The sequence below is a fragment of the Amblyomma maculatum genome, unplaced genomic scaffold (assembly GCF_055883805.1).
Source record: "Amblyomma maculatum isolate TAMU_Amacu unplaced genomic scaffold, ASM5588380v1 scaffold_18, whole genome shotgun sequence".
Classification (NCBI taxonomy): Eukaryota; Metazoa; Arthropoda; class Arachnida; order Ixodida; family Ixodidae; genus Amblyomma; species Amblyomma maculatum.
Genome location: NW_028146743.1, coordinates 10,309,584 through 10,329,105, shown reverse-complemented (window position 1 = coordinate 10,329,105; position 19,522 = coordinate 10,309,584). Strand labels below are relative to the sequence as shown.

The 19,522-nt window shown below is 44.2% G+C and overlaps 1 protein-coding gene across 1 annotated transcript in view; it reads left to right on the top strand.

Moving 5' to 3' along the window:
* The window catches only part of LOC146171869 (low choriolytic enzyme-like), a 68,274-nt gene that overhangs the window by 35,316 nt on the left and 13,436 nt on the right, over positions 1-19,522 (top strand). The window contains exons 3-4 of the mRNA XM_084586274.1: positions 11,365-11,455; positions 13,739-13,774. Coding sequence (XP_084442400.1) covers positions 11,365-11,455; positions 13,739-13,774 — 127 coding nt within the window. The remainder of the gene's footprint in view (positions 1-11,364; positions 11,456-13,738; positions 13,775-19,522) is intronic.

Sequence of the window (19,522 nt, the reverse complement as noted above, 5' to 3'; positions counted from 1 at the left end):
GGAATCCATGAACATAAGAACACGAATCGGACCGGCGACAAACAAATCTCTGGTGGTCCCATATACATGCTCTCAAAAAGGGCAGCAAAAGAGATAGCTATTACATTTGACATCCGCTGCATCTCGGGTGACCCGACGAATGAGGACATCAAAATACTGACCGCCATAGCCGACTCACAAACTGCATTGTGGACGTGCACCTCCTGTCTGCTACCAAAAGAAGCCATCCTCCAACGGGATTCAAAAGGCACAATCTTTCTCATTTCAATCATCTGAACACCAGGTCACGCTTCCCTTTCTAGCAACGAACGCACCAACAGGCTCGTACGAGATCCGTCGAGCGCTGTGAGGAGAGGCCAGAGCATTTATAGACGAATACAGCAACATATCACACCACCAACCACAGAACATTTAACATACACACTCATCCTTAAAAATTACATGCACAAATGAATCATACCTTTCCCCCTCTCCACACACATCATCATCATCAGCAGCAGCCTGATTATACCCACTGCAGGGCGAAGGCCTCTCCCATATTTCTCCACTTAACCCGGTTCTGTGCTAGCTGCATCCACTTGACCCCTGCGAACTTCTTAATCTCATCCGCCCACCTAACTTTCTGCCGCCCCCTGCTACGCTTTCCTTCCCTTGGAATCCACACACATACACATAAATAACTCAGCAGAGCGGATGCGGCATTGTGCCACCAGTTTTACACGCACGCTTCCCGCCCCAAAATATCAAGGTTGCTGCCGTATGCATGCAGCAGCCCTATTCGCCTCCACACGTACCGTACTAAAATGTCCCGATCACGGTGGTCCCGATATACCGGAGCGCCAGCCACCCATCCTCCAACCATTTTCTCCAGGTGGCGACAGCCAACGAGGATGACGAGCAACTACCCAGAAATCTAGTATCGATTGAATAATAGTTTTCCTACGCCGACAACTGCGCTACTTCTAGTACAGCGTTCTGAGCACCTTCTGCTGCGGCGCCATACAGTATTCGGCGTATTAAGTGCGATGCGCCGGCCACCTGCACATGTGTACTGAAAACGGTGAAGTATCGCGGAGTTTGGATCTGCATAATAGCTTTTGAAGTAAAAGCCTTGCCTGTGTTCCGAACGGCAGCTTTAGGTGCACAGGGAGGCAACAAGGTGGCGGCCTAATGCTTCGCTAAGGTTTCTGAAGCGTAGCGTGCGAGCTCTATAACGCGTAGAGCAGCCAAAGTTGCGGGTAGCGCACAGCGTGCTGTTCAACTGTGAGAGTAGTAATTAATAGCGGCGGCGGCACACGTCACGAAAACGCCAAGGGAGGCCATGAGCGATCAAAAAAAATTGGAAGCGAGTAAAGCCGGCCACATGTTTAGCAGTCAGGACCCCGGCTTATAACCATCTGCAAATACCGATATCTATCAGCCATCCGAGAATGTTTTTTCTTCGATGCATTTCATGCTGACGCCTATGCTGTCGACGAGGAGATGACCTTTCTTTTTTTTTTTTTTTTTTTTTTTTGGAACGTTCGCTTCTATTAGCTCGTAACTCGGTTTGGATGGATGGGACGGAATATAGGAGCGTCCCCTTTGAAACGGGGTGGTAGCAGTAGCTATCATGCTCATTTTTCTCCATATATCTTAATTATTGATTTAGAATGGTTAACTAAACCATCATTCTATTTATTAAATTTTGCTCCTACATTACTAACATTATGTCACTTCTCTGCTGTTAAGCCACCAATCTTCCAGCCGTTTTTTGCTAGTTTCCACCGCCGGTTTATTCACCCGGCCACTGTTATCTCTAAATCCCAGAGCTTCAGGAACAGTGATTGCGCCTGCATCAACTTCCGGATGGATACCATTGCATTCGAGTATAATATGGTCAATTCTTTCCCTGGAGTTTCCACATACAGCACATGCGTCCTCTCCATTGTTAAACTTCTTTTTGTAGCTGCGTGTTCTAAGGCACACTGATCTAGCTTCAAAAAGTAGGGCACTGCCTCTTGAGTTATCAAAGAATTCTTCCTTCCTGATCTGCATTTTTTACTTTCGATATAATTCCACACTCTGTTTTTTTTTTTTTTTCATCGAATTTATCCAATTTTTACCTTCTGTGTTTTTCACCTGTTGCTTAATGCTCTTTATTTCTCCATCCTTGTTACTAGCATACTTACTAGTTAGTTTCCTAGTTCTTTTCCTCCATTGTGAGTCAACGCTTTTTAGGTACAGGTATTTAAATACCTTAGCTGCCCATCTGTTACTGTCCAATTTCCTCAGGCGTTCCTCATATAATATTTTACTCTGAGCTTCCCGTACTTCGAAAGATGCCCAGCCCATATCTCCCTGTACCGCCTCATTGGTAGTTTTGCCGTGGGCACCTAGTGCTAATCGTCCAACGGATCTCTGATTTGTTTCTAATGTCGACTGTACCTCTGATTTTAGGCACAAAACCGCATTTCCGAAAGTAAGTCCGGGCACCATAATTCCTTTCCAAATACCCCTCAATACCTCATACCTATTGTATCCCCACAATGCCTTATGCTTCATTATCCCGGCATTCCTTCGCCCTTTGGCCTTAAGTGATTGCTCATGCTTTCCAATGTATGCCAATCCTTCGTTTACCCATACCCCCAAATATTTATATTGTGCTACTCTAGGTATTTCAAGGCCTTGTATTTTAAGACCCTGATCAGTTGAGCCGTTGAAAATCACCAGACCCGACTTAACTGCGCTGAAACTGAAGCCTAGAGCGTCCCCTTGGTCTCCGCAATACTTAACTAGAGTTTGCAATTCTTCCAGACTCTCAGCTAGCAGCACAATATCGTCTGCATACATCAAACCGGGGAGGCGCTGCTCTACCGCCTTTCCACCTAATCTATATGACAGGTTAAAACCTAGGTTACTGTCTTGTATCCTCCGTTCCAGGTTTATCATATATAAACCTTATAAAGCATGAACAGCACCGGGGATAGAGGACAGCCTTGTCTTAATCCTTTGCATACTTTGACATCCTCCGTACTTGTTATCCCTTCCCACGTAATTTCTACTTTGTTATCCCGGTATATTTCCTGTAGGAACTCTATTATCTCATAACCGATACCTTCTTCTTTTAATATGTTCCACAGGAGTTCCCTGCTTACGTTGTCGTACGCACCGTTTATGTCCAGGAAGGCTAAATACAAAGGTCTATTTTCCACTCTAGATATTTCGATGCATTGGGTAAGCACGAACAGGCTATCATCTAAGCGCCTACCATTTCTAAAGCCGTTCTGAAGTTCTCCGAGTATCTTGTTACTTTCAACCCATGCTTGCACCTTTAATTTCACCGCCTGCATGGCTAACCTGTACATTACAGATGTTATAGTAATCGGCCTGTAGGATTTTATGTGCATCCTTTCTCCTTTCCCTTTATAAATCAAATTCATTTTACTCTGCCGCCAAATTTGCTTATTCGTTATGACTGTTTCCAAAGCTTTTAGCAACGTTTCCTTACTTTTTGGACCGAGTTCATTAATCAGCTTGATCGGAATTCCATCTATTCCTGTAGATGTGTTTTTAGGAATATTTTTGTCTGCCTTTTTCGAGTTTAGATTGGTCAGTTCTAAGGTGCTTTGTATTCTGCTACCTTGTGTTGCTTCCTGATTTGCGGAGATTACCCTATCGTCGCTCTTAAATGACTCGGCTATAACTGATGTAATGTAGTTCACTCCGTTGTCTCCCTTTAAACAATTTCCCTCGTTATCTTGAATCCGATCTTGCTTTCTTTGATTCTTCTTTCCTAGCCAGCTTATATGGTTCCAGAATTTTCTTGCTCCTCCTCTAGAGGCATCGTGTATATCAGCCATCCAGCGATCGGTGGACTGTCTTATTTTACTTTGGACGAGGGCCTGCACTTGAAGTTTCTTTTGTCGATATGGTTCCCATTTTCGGTCGATTTCCTCCTGAGAAGCCTGTGCTTTCTTTGCCATTCGGTGTTCCTTTGAAGCAGCCCTTCGTTGTTCAATAGCTTCCCTGATTTCCTTATTCCACCAGCTCCGTGGCTTTCTCTTTCCATTCCAGCGGTTTGTACTTTAACCTCCTGAATTTTACTCCTTATGAGTAGTTCTACCTGTTCATAATCCCAGTCTTCCATGGGGCTTTTCTCTATTGCTTCTTCTATGTCTGCTGCTATCTGCGCTATTTGATCGTCGTTTAATTTTGCGTTTACGTTTTGTCTAAGTTCCATTTCTCTTTTCATCAAGGGCCCCATCTGCAGACTAATACGTTTATGATCACTTCCCATACTACACTCCCCTTCTTCGTCTATTTCCATTTTTGTGACCTTGCTATAAATTTCCTGCGACATTAGACAATAGCCAATGGTCGTCTGCCTGTTGCGGAATTCCCACGTGATTTGGCGTCGTCATCCGCAGCGCCATCTGGAGAGAAGGAATTCCCACTTCATTTTCAAGGAAGATGGTGGAGAGAAAAATTATTCAAAGCGCCTAGTGGCTTTATCTTCCGCTTCTGTCTATAGTGTGGTTCGGTAGCGCTTTTGATTTGCCTAGTTGAAGCGTGTTTCTTTACTACAGCTGGTTTGCTTAAATTTACAGGGGTAGGATTAAAGAAGGCGGGTACGAAAGTCTTTGTTAATTGTGTCAGTGTCGTTGTAAACAGCGCAGCCCTCGAAAATGTTGGTTCGAAAGCCACCGCCGACGAAAATGTGTACAATAAGCGTCCCCCGACCCGAAACCAGGATGCTCTCCTACGCTCGGAAGAGGCTCCGCAAAGTTACCGCGCTATGCCCGTTCTGAGGCAAACTGAGGTTCGAATATGTGAGCCTGAGGTGGTTCGTGTTACCATGTTCGAATTCCTGCGCCCTAACCAGCGTGCTTAAACGGACGTGCAAGTTGACGGCCACTACTATAAATGATCTTTCGAAATAATCTCAGTGTAGCACTGCAGTCCTGGGCAAGTCCGGATTCACTTCAAGCTGTCTCACTTTGCGAGCAAAAAAAATATATATAAAGAAAGAAAGGCACATAACGTGTCTGTGAACAATTATTTGCAGCACAGCACAACAAAACTACAACGTTGGCGTAACACACTTGTAACGTTCCTGTAAACTAAAAAAAAAAAAATTATTGTACATCACCTTACGATTTTTATGCCTGTACTAAAAGACTGTACTAAAAGACTTCACACTTAACTCCCACTTAGTGCTAATGATGACCCGCAAGCCGCAGGTGCTCTTACTTATGTGATCCTTTTTCGAACTTGACAATCCCAGGTACAGGCTTATTCGAGACACCTGTCCATGAGCCAAAAAGGTGGAATAAGCATCTCACCCGAAAAAACCCGAAGTTGGGTGATCAGTTAGATGATCATGTTCTCAGCACCATACCTGTGTTTAGCGACGTGTTTTGTCTCTTACATTTGTTAGGAAAAAATACGCAGAATTCGAAAACAACCACACGTGAAAGAGAATAAAGGGGGATTATAGGATATCTAATCAGGCCCAGTCTCGAGAAGACAGCAGAGAAATTGCACAAAATAAAAATGCATTCATGGGAATTCAGCGGAAAACAACTTTTATGCAGACGGTGCATTGAAATCGCAAAGATCTACACATTCAACCTGCAAACTGCGCCCGCCGGCCGGTCGAGATACGCTGATTTTAGCGCATATTTTCCAAATAGAGACACGCTAGTTCTACTTTTCTCCACCTTCTTGCGAATTTCCGTATTCGTTTCAAAAAGGAATGGCAGTCAAGACAGAATATGCCGGCCCATTATTCCTGTTGTTCTCAACATTTTTCTCATCGCTATCTGAAAACGCTCTTCGAGTCGATTAGAGCGAGGCACATGAAGCTCCGGAGAGCAACATTCTAGGAATAAAGAGTGCACTTGAGACAGCAGGGCGATGATGCTGCATGGTGTTGACTTTTTTTTTTTTTTTTTTTTTTTTTTTTGTCGGGAAAACCTTTTAATTGAGCGAAACATTTAAAGCAAAATCCTGTACACGATTCCGCACCAGTGAAGTCGAGCCACTATCCCGCAGTCTTTGTGTGCGATTCCTTTGCAAGCATAGTTCTTGGTTATATATAAGTAGAGAAGAGACCATGAGTGATTTTTTCTTCAATTATTTAATATGGGTGCACCTTTCGAAACATGGAACCTAGTTCGCGCACTAGATTTCTTTTTTTCCAACGCATAACATCAAACAAGACAGAGACGTTGATCTAGATATTTGTCCAAGAAACCCACTTTTTCCAATCAGACACGCAACGACCGCCGGCATTACAGCTATAGGCTGTCGATAATGACACCGCAGGTAATCATGCGTCCTTCTGGAATAATTCTGCTTGTGTATTTCATCAGTCGCTTTGCTGACACAAACATGGCTCGTTCGTTTTCATTTTGCGACCTGCTTCTTTTTCAGTACATCACTCATGATCCCAGACTGCCTCACGAAATTTGTGTCTTGCAAAAGGCGAATATGAAAACGCGTAACAAACTCGTCATTTAGGCTTCTTTTTCGCAAACAACACAAGACCCCTTCTATGGTTAAGATAGGGAGCACAGCCCGTACGCTGCCTTCATGTGAAACTTCATCTGGATCCATATGACATGCCTCTGAAATATCTCAATTACCGTTATGTTGTCTTAAAATGTTTCCAACATGTTCGTTGGCTTTCGAAGCAAATACTTTCACTTTCACTTTTCACGTTCACTTTTTATTTCTTGCAATGAAATGAGAGAATTTCTTGATGCAGGCAGGCTATCATGAAGTGTACGTTATCAGAGTATAATTATTTCTTGAACACGAAAGTTCTGTCATCTTTTGAGAAGCTGCGTCACCACTGATTACATTGCATATTTAATACAGTTAGCCAATGCATACAAAACTCTCAGTTAATTATAACGATCATATTGCCATATTGGTATAGTATTGGTAATAAATAAAAGAAAACTCTGTTCATACCGGCGTCATACAACAAAGCCTGAATATCATGCGCTTGTCTCCAACCTCATCAATTACACCTAATATCCAAACTGAAATCTCTACAAAACAAAATTACGTGTTTTGCTGCAAGTGACCATTCTTGGTGTTTCAGCACTTTCATGATTAGGCTCTAGATACATCTTAAGCTCTTAAAAATTAAGTGCAGAGCTCATCTTGCAATGTTTCGACATAGTGCAATGTGCACTACAGGACCGAGAACATTAAACTTGCCGCTCATAACTTTCCTCACATCGACAACGACCATAAAGCAAAAACTGCATTTGAATGAACACATTTATTACGGGTCGCAGTGTTTCATCTAGCAATTAGGGAATAAGAGGATGAGCCATCTTTCCAGAACTGAATGAGAACTTTTTCCCACCCTCGCTATGTTTTTGTCACTGGTTGTTATGTATCTATAACTCTTATTTTTACGTTTACCGCAACCCTGCTGCTTGCACACAACTGTGTATACTGGTGTGTACATCGCACTTATATATTTTTGTCATTTTCTTTATTTTTGATATAGCCGCTACTGTTAGCTGGCGATGACACAATCAATGCCCTGTGCCCCTACGTAGTGCCCACTTGGACATTTTGGGCAAAAGAAATGAAATAAAATCAGCCAGATTAGGCTTTCCCATTGCTCTGCGAAAGGTATTTGACTGCCTTCTCTTTCACCAGCAGGGGCACTTGTAGCCCAATAGATTTCTCAGTCTCTTCTCTGGCACCTCTTCTTCCGCCCACACATGTAGCTTTGTTAAAGAGCTGCACATGGTAATCAACTTCGTTATAATAATTCAACTCGACATACTGTGTCTGCTGAACTGTAGTGGCGAGAAGTAGCTGATATTGGACGAGAACAATAAGTATAATGCCATGCATAAGTATATATACACAATATATATTATTCGAGGTTAGCCTAGTGATTATAGGAAAATGCGTCAAGTTAAGTAGTCACACGTGAAGGAAATGCTCAATTATCAGAATCGATCGGATATACATGCTAGAGGGCCGTCCCGTAATTAAATGTCTGTAGCCACTCTTACTTTGTTGTTAACAGCAAGTCAATCCGTATTTCATATCCCCCCACTATAGAATAATCACTCCCGCGCTAATAGGTTCTTCCCTTCGGCCAATTTACGCTAACGCTTGTGGATCTTGAGTGTAAGTCATACACCAGGGGGTCGGGGCTTGAGAGCTAGGAACGCGCAGCGGAACTATCACAGTAATGTTTGTAACGTGGTCATGTTTACTTTCACGTGGCCTTGAATAAACGGTAGCAATCAGCCGGCGTGATAAATCGGGCACAACACACGCTTTGGAGGTTCTGGAGCAAATCTTGGCTAACTTTAACTTCGACCAGTTTCTGGAACGTGGCGGTGTCACGCTCTACTGGCGTTACACCGCCACCTTACCATCCAGTCGCAAAATAAGGGAACCAGAATCCTGCTTATTAACCACGACAGCGTCAATAAATATGATTCTGATTCTGACATGGGAATCAAGTCATGTCAATGAGATGGGAAACGAACAATGTACCCTTGTATCTCCAATCAGAAAACATCTGCATGGATCCAAAGGGCCATGCAGGCATGTTGATACGCCTCGCTTAAAGCGGCGCTTTATGTCTACATCTGGGGGCCGTGCACATAATGTGACAGCTTACGACTGTATGTCAATGAGAATATGTGAGATAAAAGAGGCACGCACTAAGGAATTAATCAGATCGACCTCTTTAAAATATTACCAGTTTCGAAACTTCCCATGGGGCCCATGCATCAAAAAACAGAGGTTTTGATTGGCCGAAATTCAACTGCATACGAATAGTGGCGGCGCCCGCGGTCATTGAAGTAAACTCTAAGGTGTCAATTTTCACATTTTTGATAAATTCACAACCACCTGACCAAGAAAATCAGCTGAAGAGGTGCATTAGTAGAAATGTTTAGGGCTTCTAGATGGCGCAACACTTCATAAGCACCCGAGAAAGTATGCTGAAGCTGGTCACTTTTCGAAGTGGAGTTTCCTAACTGGTATGGTCATAAAGGTCTAGGAATTAGTGACTAAGCGAGCAGCAAAGTGCACGCACGCGAACGCGGATTCGTAAGGGGAACCGGAAGACAGAACCTATCAATACGCAGTTAGTCCGGGTAAATTATCAGCTGAATGCAAGGTTTGCGGCCAAAAAGCAGACCTCTACCATATGGTATGGGTTTGCCAAAAAAACTAAGCCATACTTAGTAAAGAAAACCCAACGTGGGCGAACTGGGAGGTGGCCCTGTCTAGCTCCGACCTTCCGCCACAAAGGACCTTGCTTGCGAGAGCACGGGCAGCGGCATCAGCCAACGGCAACCCGTACTGAGGACCCTACCAACCCCGCCCTTAACCGATAACCCATTTTCCCAAATAAATGTTTTATACCACTACTCCTACTAATGTTGTCGAGTCATACACCTCGTCCACAATGTTTTTCTTTTTTTTTAATACCATGAAGACGTCAGGTAGGCCGTAAGAAAGCCAGTGGAAAGGGCACCCTTATATTATTTGAGGTTTCCGACTTTCTAAGCCGAAGCCTTCTAATTGTATTTAGACGCAGCATTGTGGACTCGGCTGTATAGATACCATGTGACCGATAGTGACGCACGTAAATATTGTTCCACCACCTAGGGTAGGTGTGAACTGGTAAGGAGGCTTGAATATTCAAGAAATGGAACCTAGCCAGAAATGACAACCCTACGTACTTTCCACGGACCTTATCAGCTTCCGAAGCATGTGGGAGACGGCAACAGACATTGTCGCGTGAGAACATGATGCTAATTCCACCTGTATAGCATACAATAACCCCCACTCTTTCAGTAGTATAAAATTTCTACATTTATAAAAATTGTTTATCCGCGCGCGCGCGGATAAACCCTTTGTGTGTGTGTGTGTGTGTGTGTGTGTGTGTGTGTGTGTGTGTGTGTGTGTGTGTGTGTGTGTGTGTGTGTGTGTGTGTGTGTGTGTGTGTGTGTGTGTGTGTGTGTGTGTGTGTGTGTGTGTGTGTGTGTGTGTGTGTGTGTGTGTGTGTGTGTGTGTGTGTGTGTGTGTGTGTGTGTGTGTGTGTGTGTGTGTGTGTGTGTGTGTGTGTGTGTGTGTGTGTGTGTGTGTGTGTGTGTGTGTGTGTGTGTGTGTGTGTGTGTGTGTGTGTGTGTGTGTGTGTGTGTGTGTGTGTGTGTGTGTGTGTGTGTGTGTGTGTGTGTGTGTGTGTGTGTGTGTGTGTGTGTGTGTGTGTGCGTGCGTGTGTGTGTGTGTGTGTGTGTGTGTGTGTGTGTGTGTGTGTGTGTGTGTGTGTGTGTGTGTGTGTGTGTGTGTGTGTGTGTGTGTGTGTGTGTGTGTGTGTGTGTGTGTGTGTGTGTGTGTGTGTGTGTGTGTGTGTGTGTGTGTGTGTGTGTGTGTGTGTGTGTGTGTGTGTGTGTGTGTGTGTGCGTGCGTGCGTGCGTGCGTGCGTGCTTTAACACATTTCAATAATTCAGCCATTCAGTAGTATATGCACTCCTTTAAAAGCCACTTTTCCCCTTGCTTGGGATGTTGACATGGAATGGTTTAAAAGCGAACTATGTCAAAGCGTTCACGTCTCCGATACCATTGCCTCGCAGGGGTCGGATTCCACGTTGTCTCCCCCCCCCCCCATCCTCCGAGAACAGAGCTTAACGAAACAGAAACACAGGGGGAGAGAGGGGTGAAAGCAAAAGTGTAGCAGCATTTGAGTTGAGCAAAGAAAAAAGAAGTATTGCCTGGAATAATTTTTCTTCCCTTCCTACAAGAGTCTAAAATTAACTGCGTCTGTGAAAGCAAAGAAAAAGAAAGAACAGTGTACTTAGCAACATGAAAGATAGTGTTTTTCCTAAGCACTTTGCACTGGAAAGTGCTGAAGTGAAAAATAATATGTGTAGAAGATGTACAGCGTGATGAAGAAAATGCGATTTAACAGTATTGGTTGCTCGTTTTTTTGTTTTTTTTTTTTTACAAAATCCGCCTTGCCACTGCATATTCAAATTTTGCTTCACCGTCCCTTCTTCGTTTCAGTGCAGCGTGGAGTTCTAATTAATTCTAATTAGAGGAGCATCGTAGGCGGGGAATGCATTTTTATATGCGTATGTCCGGAAGCAGCCCCCCTCCATTGCGACCCGCTAAAACCGCTGAACGATGGCGGGTGGAGGCTTCACATGCACCTACACACACGCAAACACAAATACACACAAATAGGCGCACACGCAAGCACTGCTATAAGGCTGTTAACGTAAAAAAAAAAAGAAACATTAATTTTTGAATGTTTTATCTTCATGCATGCACGGTTTCTCGCCTTGATTTTTCATCTAATCCACGCACGTATGTTTCTCTTAGAAACAGCGGTTCACCTCCTACGCCGTCATACGCGACAGTACTCGCACGTGGCCAGATGCAACTGTCTTCTACAGATTCGATCCAGCAACTTGTAAGTTAAGTTTGTGTGCCCCACGCTTTCTGCTCAGTGTTGACAGGTTTGCTATGAAGAATATTTGTGAAATCGCGCAGCGCTTCCTTTACTGTACGGCTCCCGTCCAGCCCTTTGTGACCGTTATCTCGGACACCTACAGAGTAGTGTTCTTTTTTCGCACTGGCGTCCAAAAAGACGGGCCAGATTTGTATCTTAGAAGTTACTATGGTCATCTTCAGAAAACCACCGCAAGCTCCTCACTTCTTTGCGAAGGTTAATCTCCCTTCACTTGGCGACGTCCAGCCAATTCTCTTTGCAAGTGATGTATACAGAAAAACGTTCGTAGTATTGCCATCGCGGCTTTCAATAAAAAGAAAGCAAGAGCCTTTTTTAAAAGACCGTATCACTGGTTTTAGCTGGTCTCAACATTCAGTGAGTCTGTTCGCTCCTCTGACGTGGAGAAAAGCTAGGATAGTAGTATGGAAGGAGAAAACGGAGTTGACAAAACGCTGAATCGAAAACCAAAGCTGTTCCTTCAGCTGTTCTTTATGAGGGGGGATTAGTGGATAAAAGGGACAAATTATGAAGAAAAGAAAAATGACCAGTGCGTATCGGACCATTACCCGGAGGACGGTGTCACGATCAACCCCACGAGAACAATGAAATTAGAGATAGCTAGCAGCTGCGGCTAAACTCAATTAAGTGGATATCGTAATAAACACCTGTTTATTTCTTTCAAAGTAAGATTATCTCTCAAAGGCTCCCGCACTAATGACTGTCCAAAGCTAACCGCAGTACCCCAAGATATGCCGTTACGAAAAAAAATTGGAGGCTTATGAAGGTTAAGCCCAGTGAATGCGAAGCAGCTGCCTCAGTGTGGATGGGGCTAAGTAACGGAGACGTGGTTTTAGGTTAATCGTCGTAGGCATCTTGACCGCATACACTCCCGGCGCAAAGACGCTGGCGCGGTTGCGGGCACAGAGACTGACGCGACGGCGGGCGCGCGCCGCTTCATCCCTGGCGTGACGTCACATATCACGTGATGCAGTGATGGTGGCGCCGCCGCCGCGAAGCGTGGAGGCCTCCGCCGGGCGACATCCGACGGCGCGATATGAGGCCCCATCTGCAGCCGGTGTGACGTCATCACGTGACGTCACATCATGTGATCTCACTTCAAGGTCAATGGTGGCCACCACCGGGAGGCGACCGACGGCGCGATATGAGGCCCCATCTGCAGCCGGTGTGACGTCATCACGTGACGTCATGTCACGTGACCCCACTTCAGGGTCAATGGTGGCCACCGCCGGGCGTCGCGCGAAGGCCCGAAACCTACGTTAATATGCTTCGCATAAAAGTGAACCCCTTTTGTAAAAACACAGTACTGTCAACCAGTGGCAACCACTGGAAAATTTTGCTTGATAACAAGCGTACAGATTCTCAAAGGTTCATAAAGCCATACTACACACCTAATACCCGAGCTGATAAAGTACTACAACATGAACGAAATTCTCGCTCAAACTGCTTGTGATTGTAAACAGCTGCATTAAAACCGTGAGCAGTACATGGGGAAAGCGATGAAGAGGAAAAGATTGGCACCGGTTTAAATATGCTTGAACCCAAGAGGTGGCTGGATTTCGCAAGGTATTGTGTGATTTTGCATTCAATTTTGGATCCTACTCATTGGGATTTTTTCAACAATAAATGAGTTCACGCTGTAGCATAAATTCTGGTGAAATTATACTTTCCATAAGATCTCCAACGATATGTGACTTGAGGTTGTAGTATGAAGTCAAATTTTAATTTTTTAATTGATGATAATGAATTAGGACCTACAATTGGTCCAGTGCAGTTATGCTCGACGTAAACCACAAAATTATATTAACCTGATATTGCTGCGTAAAGCTGAGTTTTTATTCACAAATGATTAATTATTTTTTGTGCATAGTAACTAAAGATCTAATATACTACACATAACCTACCCAATGATATAACACGTGTTCCCATTATACTCAGCCTAAGCTACCCAACGTATACATGACACTTGCGCTGGTATGCTGAACTGAAAGTCAAACGGATGCAGTCCGCCGTTGCTCGTCTTTTACATGCTCCGTTGTATGACGCTGCTCTTGAAAAGGCACCTGCTCAGGGCATGACGATCAGGCGCTTCAATTCTAGTTCATTAAAAGAGGCGCTCGTTAAAACTAGAAAATGCGATTTTCTCTGTAAGCAAATGACGTTAATAAAATACGTCACTAGTAATAAAACAGTAACTTTTTGTTTTCAATAATTTATTTATTGCAGTTCCTCCAATTCCCGAAGGCGATGAAGACGACGGTGGTAAGTAACAAAGAAATGTTTAAGTGTTCATGACTCTTTTACACTGCAGAATACCGCAACTAAATCTTTATTTATGTCGTTCGGGTCTATCGTTTAACAAACAACCTTTGGGAGACTTGTGGCAAAATTGAGTTCCTCTCATACAGACGGTTTTTTTCTTCTGCCGGCGTTCGCTCCTCTCCGTAGACTATAGGCTCGCTAGACTTGAGTTACTTCTCTTCCGATTCTCCTCTCCTTCGGCGCAAGCTCCAAGGGATACCCCCTGAAACCAACGTGCGATTTTGTACACGACTATATAACTTCATCAGGTAGATTCCTCTGCTAGATTGGAAATTCATTGTTCCTTTTGATTTTTTCTTTAAATTTGTTTAACACTCATAATTATCCAAATGCTCCACTCCTTGTTCACATATCTTTAGTATCTGAAATGCACCCTGGCCAATTCGCCGCCGTGGGTATGTGCCATTATGACTGAGGATATCATCATCATCATCACTGCAAAGAAAGACATTGAACGGCGACAACACATTGTGCAGTTGGAGTACAACTCTGGGCTGAAGCGTCAGGGGCGTCAGGTGCCCCACAGATGAGGCTCTTCAACTAATGGCGTATAGCTAGGCCTCGAGATCGAGCAGAGTCGCCACCTTGCGGCTCAGCGGCGAAACCTACTCAGTGTGGATGCGTTTTCGCGTCGCGTGCCAGCCCGCAGCGATTTACGCGCGCGCATGCGACGTTTACAAGAGTGTTTTCTTTGTTTCGCGGTTCCTGTGTGCTTTTGCTTACCTATATGCCTCTTGCAAAATAAATATGACATGCTCGAAACGGACAAGTATAAAAATATATACTTGTCCGTATCGAGCATGTCATGCTTGGATAAGGACATCATCCATCGCGGTCTTCGGCGCTTGAGATCCTTTGACATGCAATGTCTCAAACGAACTGGTACTGTCGTTACCTCCGTGTCAAAGCAAAAAAGGTCGTTGCCGCCAATAAAAGTTAATGCAAACGCTCAGAAATTGCATATTCCCGTTTCTGTTTGGAATACCGCAGCTGCTAAAACATATGCCACCGCAGACTGCTTTATATAGCAGAATGCAGTTTGAACAGGCCACTCTATGCCTGCTATGCCTTCTGTGTTCACGATAGAGTTGTGTGAGTACTTTTTTTTTTTTTTTTTTTTGCTTTTAAACCTCTGTCGCGGTGTCTGAACGTTAAGGGCGCTCGGCTGCTGATTTCGAGAACGGGGGATTCAATCACAACCGTTTCGAAAGGCGCTCCTCTGATGTGGGATTTGACTGCACAATAAACAATCCCACGTGGTAAATGTGGTGTTAATAATGAAAAAAAAACGACACCAAAACCAGCCTCTGCAATCATCCGTCATAGCCGATGCCGCTTTCATGCGTTAAACCCGGGCCAATATGCATTTCTTTTTGTTGTTGTTGAAGGCTTCTGTGCATCCGTAAAAATTTTAGTGAGCACATTTTGCTTTAGAGAAATGCTCGAATGTTTGGGAAACATATTCCCTGCGCCTAATTGTTACCCTAAATATTGCATAATACACCTCAGCAAACTCGTCGTTTCTGACAAGGGGCGTAAAACAGCTTCATACGGGCTTAAATATGTGTTTAGTTCGGGAATAAATACATCTTTATAGTCGCATGATAAGATGACCTCCATTTCTTTCGATATAGTTTTATATCCGGCCTCTGTTTTGGAAGCAACCCTAATATTTTACTTCGCATAAGATTTAGTCACTGCTAAATAATTAGTGATAAAGAAATTTTCAGCCTGTAAAATTGCTTTCCAGAGCATGACAGTGCCCATGCGCAGTTTATAACGATGTCTTCGCAGCGAGTAATTCGTAGCTTGCACTTTAACGTTACTGAAAATTAATCGCTGAATATTTTAAATTCTGTCAAGTGTGTAAACGTTCTCTCACACGGTGAAATTTATTGGCATTGCAAAACAAAATAATTACACTACCAATTTACCATTATATATTAACATCACACACATCAGAAATCCCTTATACTTTCCTCGGTTTCAGGATATCATTTACAGTTAAAAATTTTAGTGAGCACATTTTGCTTTAGAGAAATGCTCGAATGTTTGGGAAACATATTCCCTGCGCCTAATTGTTACCCTAAATATTGCATAATACACCTCAGCAAACTCGTCGTTTCTGACAAGGCATGCAGTATTACAATATCACATTTTATGACAGTAGCCGCAAAAAGCATCTCGGCAAATTCAATCCACTCAGCGCTGTACACGTGAGCAATCAGCCTTCCTGTGCGGCGAGGTTTCCTGTATAGTGTCGGCGTGATCTCATTTTTGGGGAATACATGTGCGTGGTTGTCTGGGCCAGAGTTGATGTGCATTCAGTCTAAAGCAACTCGCCATGCAGTGCGCTGCCAGTGCTACATTTAACCTGCTTAATCCTCGAGTCAAGTACGATACAATGAACCAGCTTTCTCAGTTCAATCTAAACAACTACTGCAGGTATCTGCGTGGACTTGACACTAAATTCGCCGGTCTCACTCGCATGAGACACGCGCAAACTGTTTAAAAGTCGATAAGAAAAACAAAGCTGTCATTAGGCAGGCCCAAGCATTAGGCGCGTGAGCGCGGTACAGCGCAAGAAACGTGTAAAGTAAATCCAGAAGACTGGTGGTTGCGTGCTTTGTTTTCCTAAAATCCGCGATTCTTCTGTTGCATTGGCGAAATCCTCGGATTTTTTTCTGCAATATTGCAGAAATACTGCAGAAGACACGTTTTCATCGCCAACAAACCCGCCGTAAACTCGGAAGCAGACCTACGCAGCGTGCGTTTCTGCGAGCGCCGCCGGCTGCCGATCCACACTACCGGAGTGACGGTGGCGCCACCTCTAGGTCGATCTCGCGGCGAATAGCTATTTCCACGACTTCCTGGTCCACAGCTTTGCACCTCCTGGAGTGGCATCGCTGATGGATGACATGTCGCCATCACAGTTCGAAACCATTCGTTGCACGGTCTTCCCTTGAGGACCTCTGAAGCTGCGTTCTTAAGCTGTATCCGCATATAGGCTCTCGAATATTAATTGGTCGTGGTGCAAAAACCAGTCGCGTCATTAATTGTAGTGACTGGGGTAAGCATGCAGTTGCACTCATTGCGATATTTTGAGATGCAGTGAAAACTTCATGCTGCTTCCGTGAACGATACCTCTTTTATAGCAAAGACCCGGAAATAGCAATTTAGAATATAGTGATTCTATCGATTAGGGTATTATATGGTAATAGCCAGGCACCAGTGCGCATGTCTCCATGCCACACCCTTCGCCCTTTCAATGCAGCATTCCCACACGTGCGCATTTTGTCCCTGCGATTCTCCAATCCCCCTAATCGATAAGGTCTCCCTATTCTAAAACTCGCTAATGACGCAAAAACTCGATCCGATGGAGCCGTTTCCATGGCGCACACGACGGGAGCCCGACTTTTCGCCCCCTGTCACTACTCGACGTCAGTAGATCGTTGCAGCGCTGACTAATGCTGAGAGCAGTGCGACGTTCTAGCGCCGGGAAGTACAATGCTAAAGCGCCTCCCCTTCCCACCACCTCACGTTAAATTGGGCTTTAGCGGTTCCGGCGCTTCTCGTGAGTTAATACATTTCGGTCAATATCTCAAACCGATTTAGAAAATGCAAGAACAGGGTTCGCTCACTAGTTTTCATGCTCCGATTCGACTTGAGGATATTGGACTCTAAATCCAAGTTTGAAATGTTGATTTGATAATAAATAGCTGATCGTCTCAGAACTAACTAGTGCCACGGACATAATGCCCGCCGTGTCGTACAATCTACCTACACATGAGCATTCTCGTATCTGTCACGGCTATGACGCGTCAACATTATTGACGTTGCCTTCTGCCCTTCTACCTTACCCTTCCTACCACAGCTGGCGATCTTCGCTGTATGGTTGCTAACGTTTTTGATAGGAAACTGCCACTATGACGTTGATGTCTATTGAGTTCTTCCATATAGACTGTTGAAAGCATTTCAAGGAGATTACGCTTAAGGCCGCGTTCTCCAGAAACCCCGGCGTCGGCGTTATGAACGAAAAATCACGGGCATGGCAATGACAGAAGATTGGTGGCTGTCATGGCCAGGCACCAGTTGGTCTTGAGGTTGCCTCACGTCACGTGACTCTGGAGCTCGGCGGTACATCATTACCACCTTATGCGCTCAATCGACCCCTGTCTCAAATCGAGACTGCCACCCAGACTTCCTGGTCATTCTGGAAGCTATTTATCATTGTCTTAGCCTAAATGCTGCGTTTACAAACGGCTTACAGTTCCGTTTAGGTCAAGTGAACAGTGGGCATTGCGACAACTGTGGCTGAGTGCAAACAATGGAGCATATTTTGCTAGAATGTCCAGCGTATGCAGCGGAACGTGGGTATTATCAACACCTTATATAATGGCTCGCTCAAGTACATCTAACACTCGACTGTGTATTAGAAGATTTAGCTTGTCATAGGCAGCAGAGCCGCGCTGCGAACTTTGCATTGGGTTATTTAGATGGCATTGACCTTCTAGAGAAACCCTGATCGCCTCGTGTTCTTTACACTGCGCACTCCCTATGCAGTGAGCTTTGTAAACCGATTTGTAGAACATTGCACTTCATCCTGCTATCATGCCACTTTGGCGCATCTCATAAACACAATGGTACATTGTCTTACTTATATTTTAATTTTTGTCAGTTTTTCCATCCCCTACATATATCTCACTCTGTCTCTTTACTATGCAGAGTAGCAATTCAGCGTATTTAGACACCAGCTAAAATTTGTTTCTTTTTTATTAAGAGCTTCTCGAAGAAGTAGGTACTGGAAACTTAATTTTTGGAAAATTATTTTTGATTCACTTGCATTGAACTTTATTTACACGAACAGGCTGCTTTGGTCAAGTGCTGCCTAACTTCTGCAAGCATTAGTGCCAGATCAGTTTACTTCACAGAGAAGTCAGTCGTCTAAAACAGACTACGACAAACGAGATGGCACACAAACTAGTCCGAGAACTCACACATCGGGCTAGAGGAGTGCCACCGAAGCAAGACAAACAAGCGAATCTGACAAACTACATCAGACAGATGCTCGTCATGTAGTGAAACGAGATAACTAGATCATATAATATTAGAATGTGCGAAGTCACCAGACAGGGCTAAAACATAACAAAAGACGCCTTGGAGACCCTTCTGCGAAGCTCAGACCCAAGAGTCCAACGAGAAATTGTTCGACTGGCCGAAGGTGCCGCCGACTGGCCGGCAACTAAGGCGACTGTCCCAACCTGCGTGGTGTAAGCGCGGGTAGTTACTCTGTTGAACAAATAAAAGTACCCCTTCTCTCTCTCTTTCTGTAAGGGTAAGCTATGAAAAGAGAGAAGAAAGATGTACAGTAGAATAACGTGTCTTCCCACAGGCAACTGAGCAACGTGCAATAGTTTCGCCAAAAAAATTTGGTACATTTCAGAACGCGAGGCTCAACGCATTGTTTCACTAAGCTGAAAAGAAATTGGCAGGAAAATAAGATCACAGAGAGATAAGCTTTTTTTTTTAAGTTCGGGTAGACGTTATAAAGAAGAGTCTTCTCAACTTGCAGTCAATATTGCAAAGAGGAGGGGCGGACATTGTGTAATGTAATTTGGGAGAGGTATGGGCACAAAAAAAGCAAGTTTCCTCGCGCTACGGAAAAAAAAAAAAAGAAAAGCTTAAGCT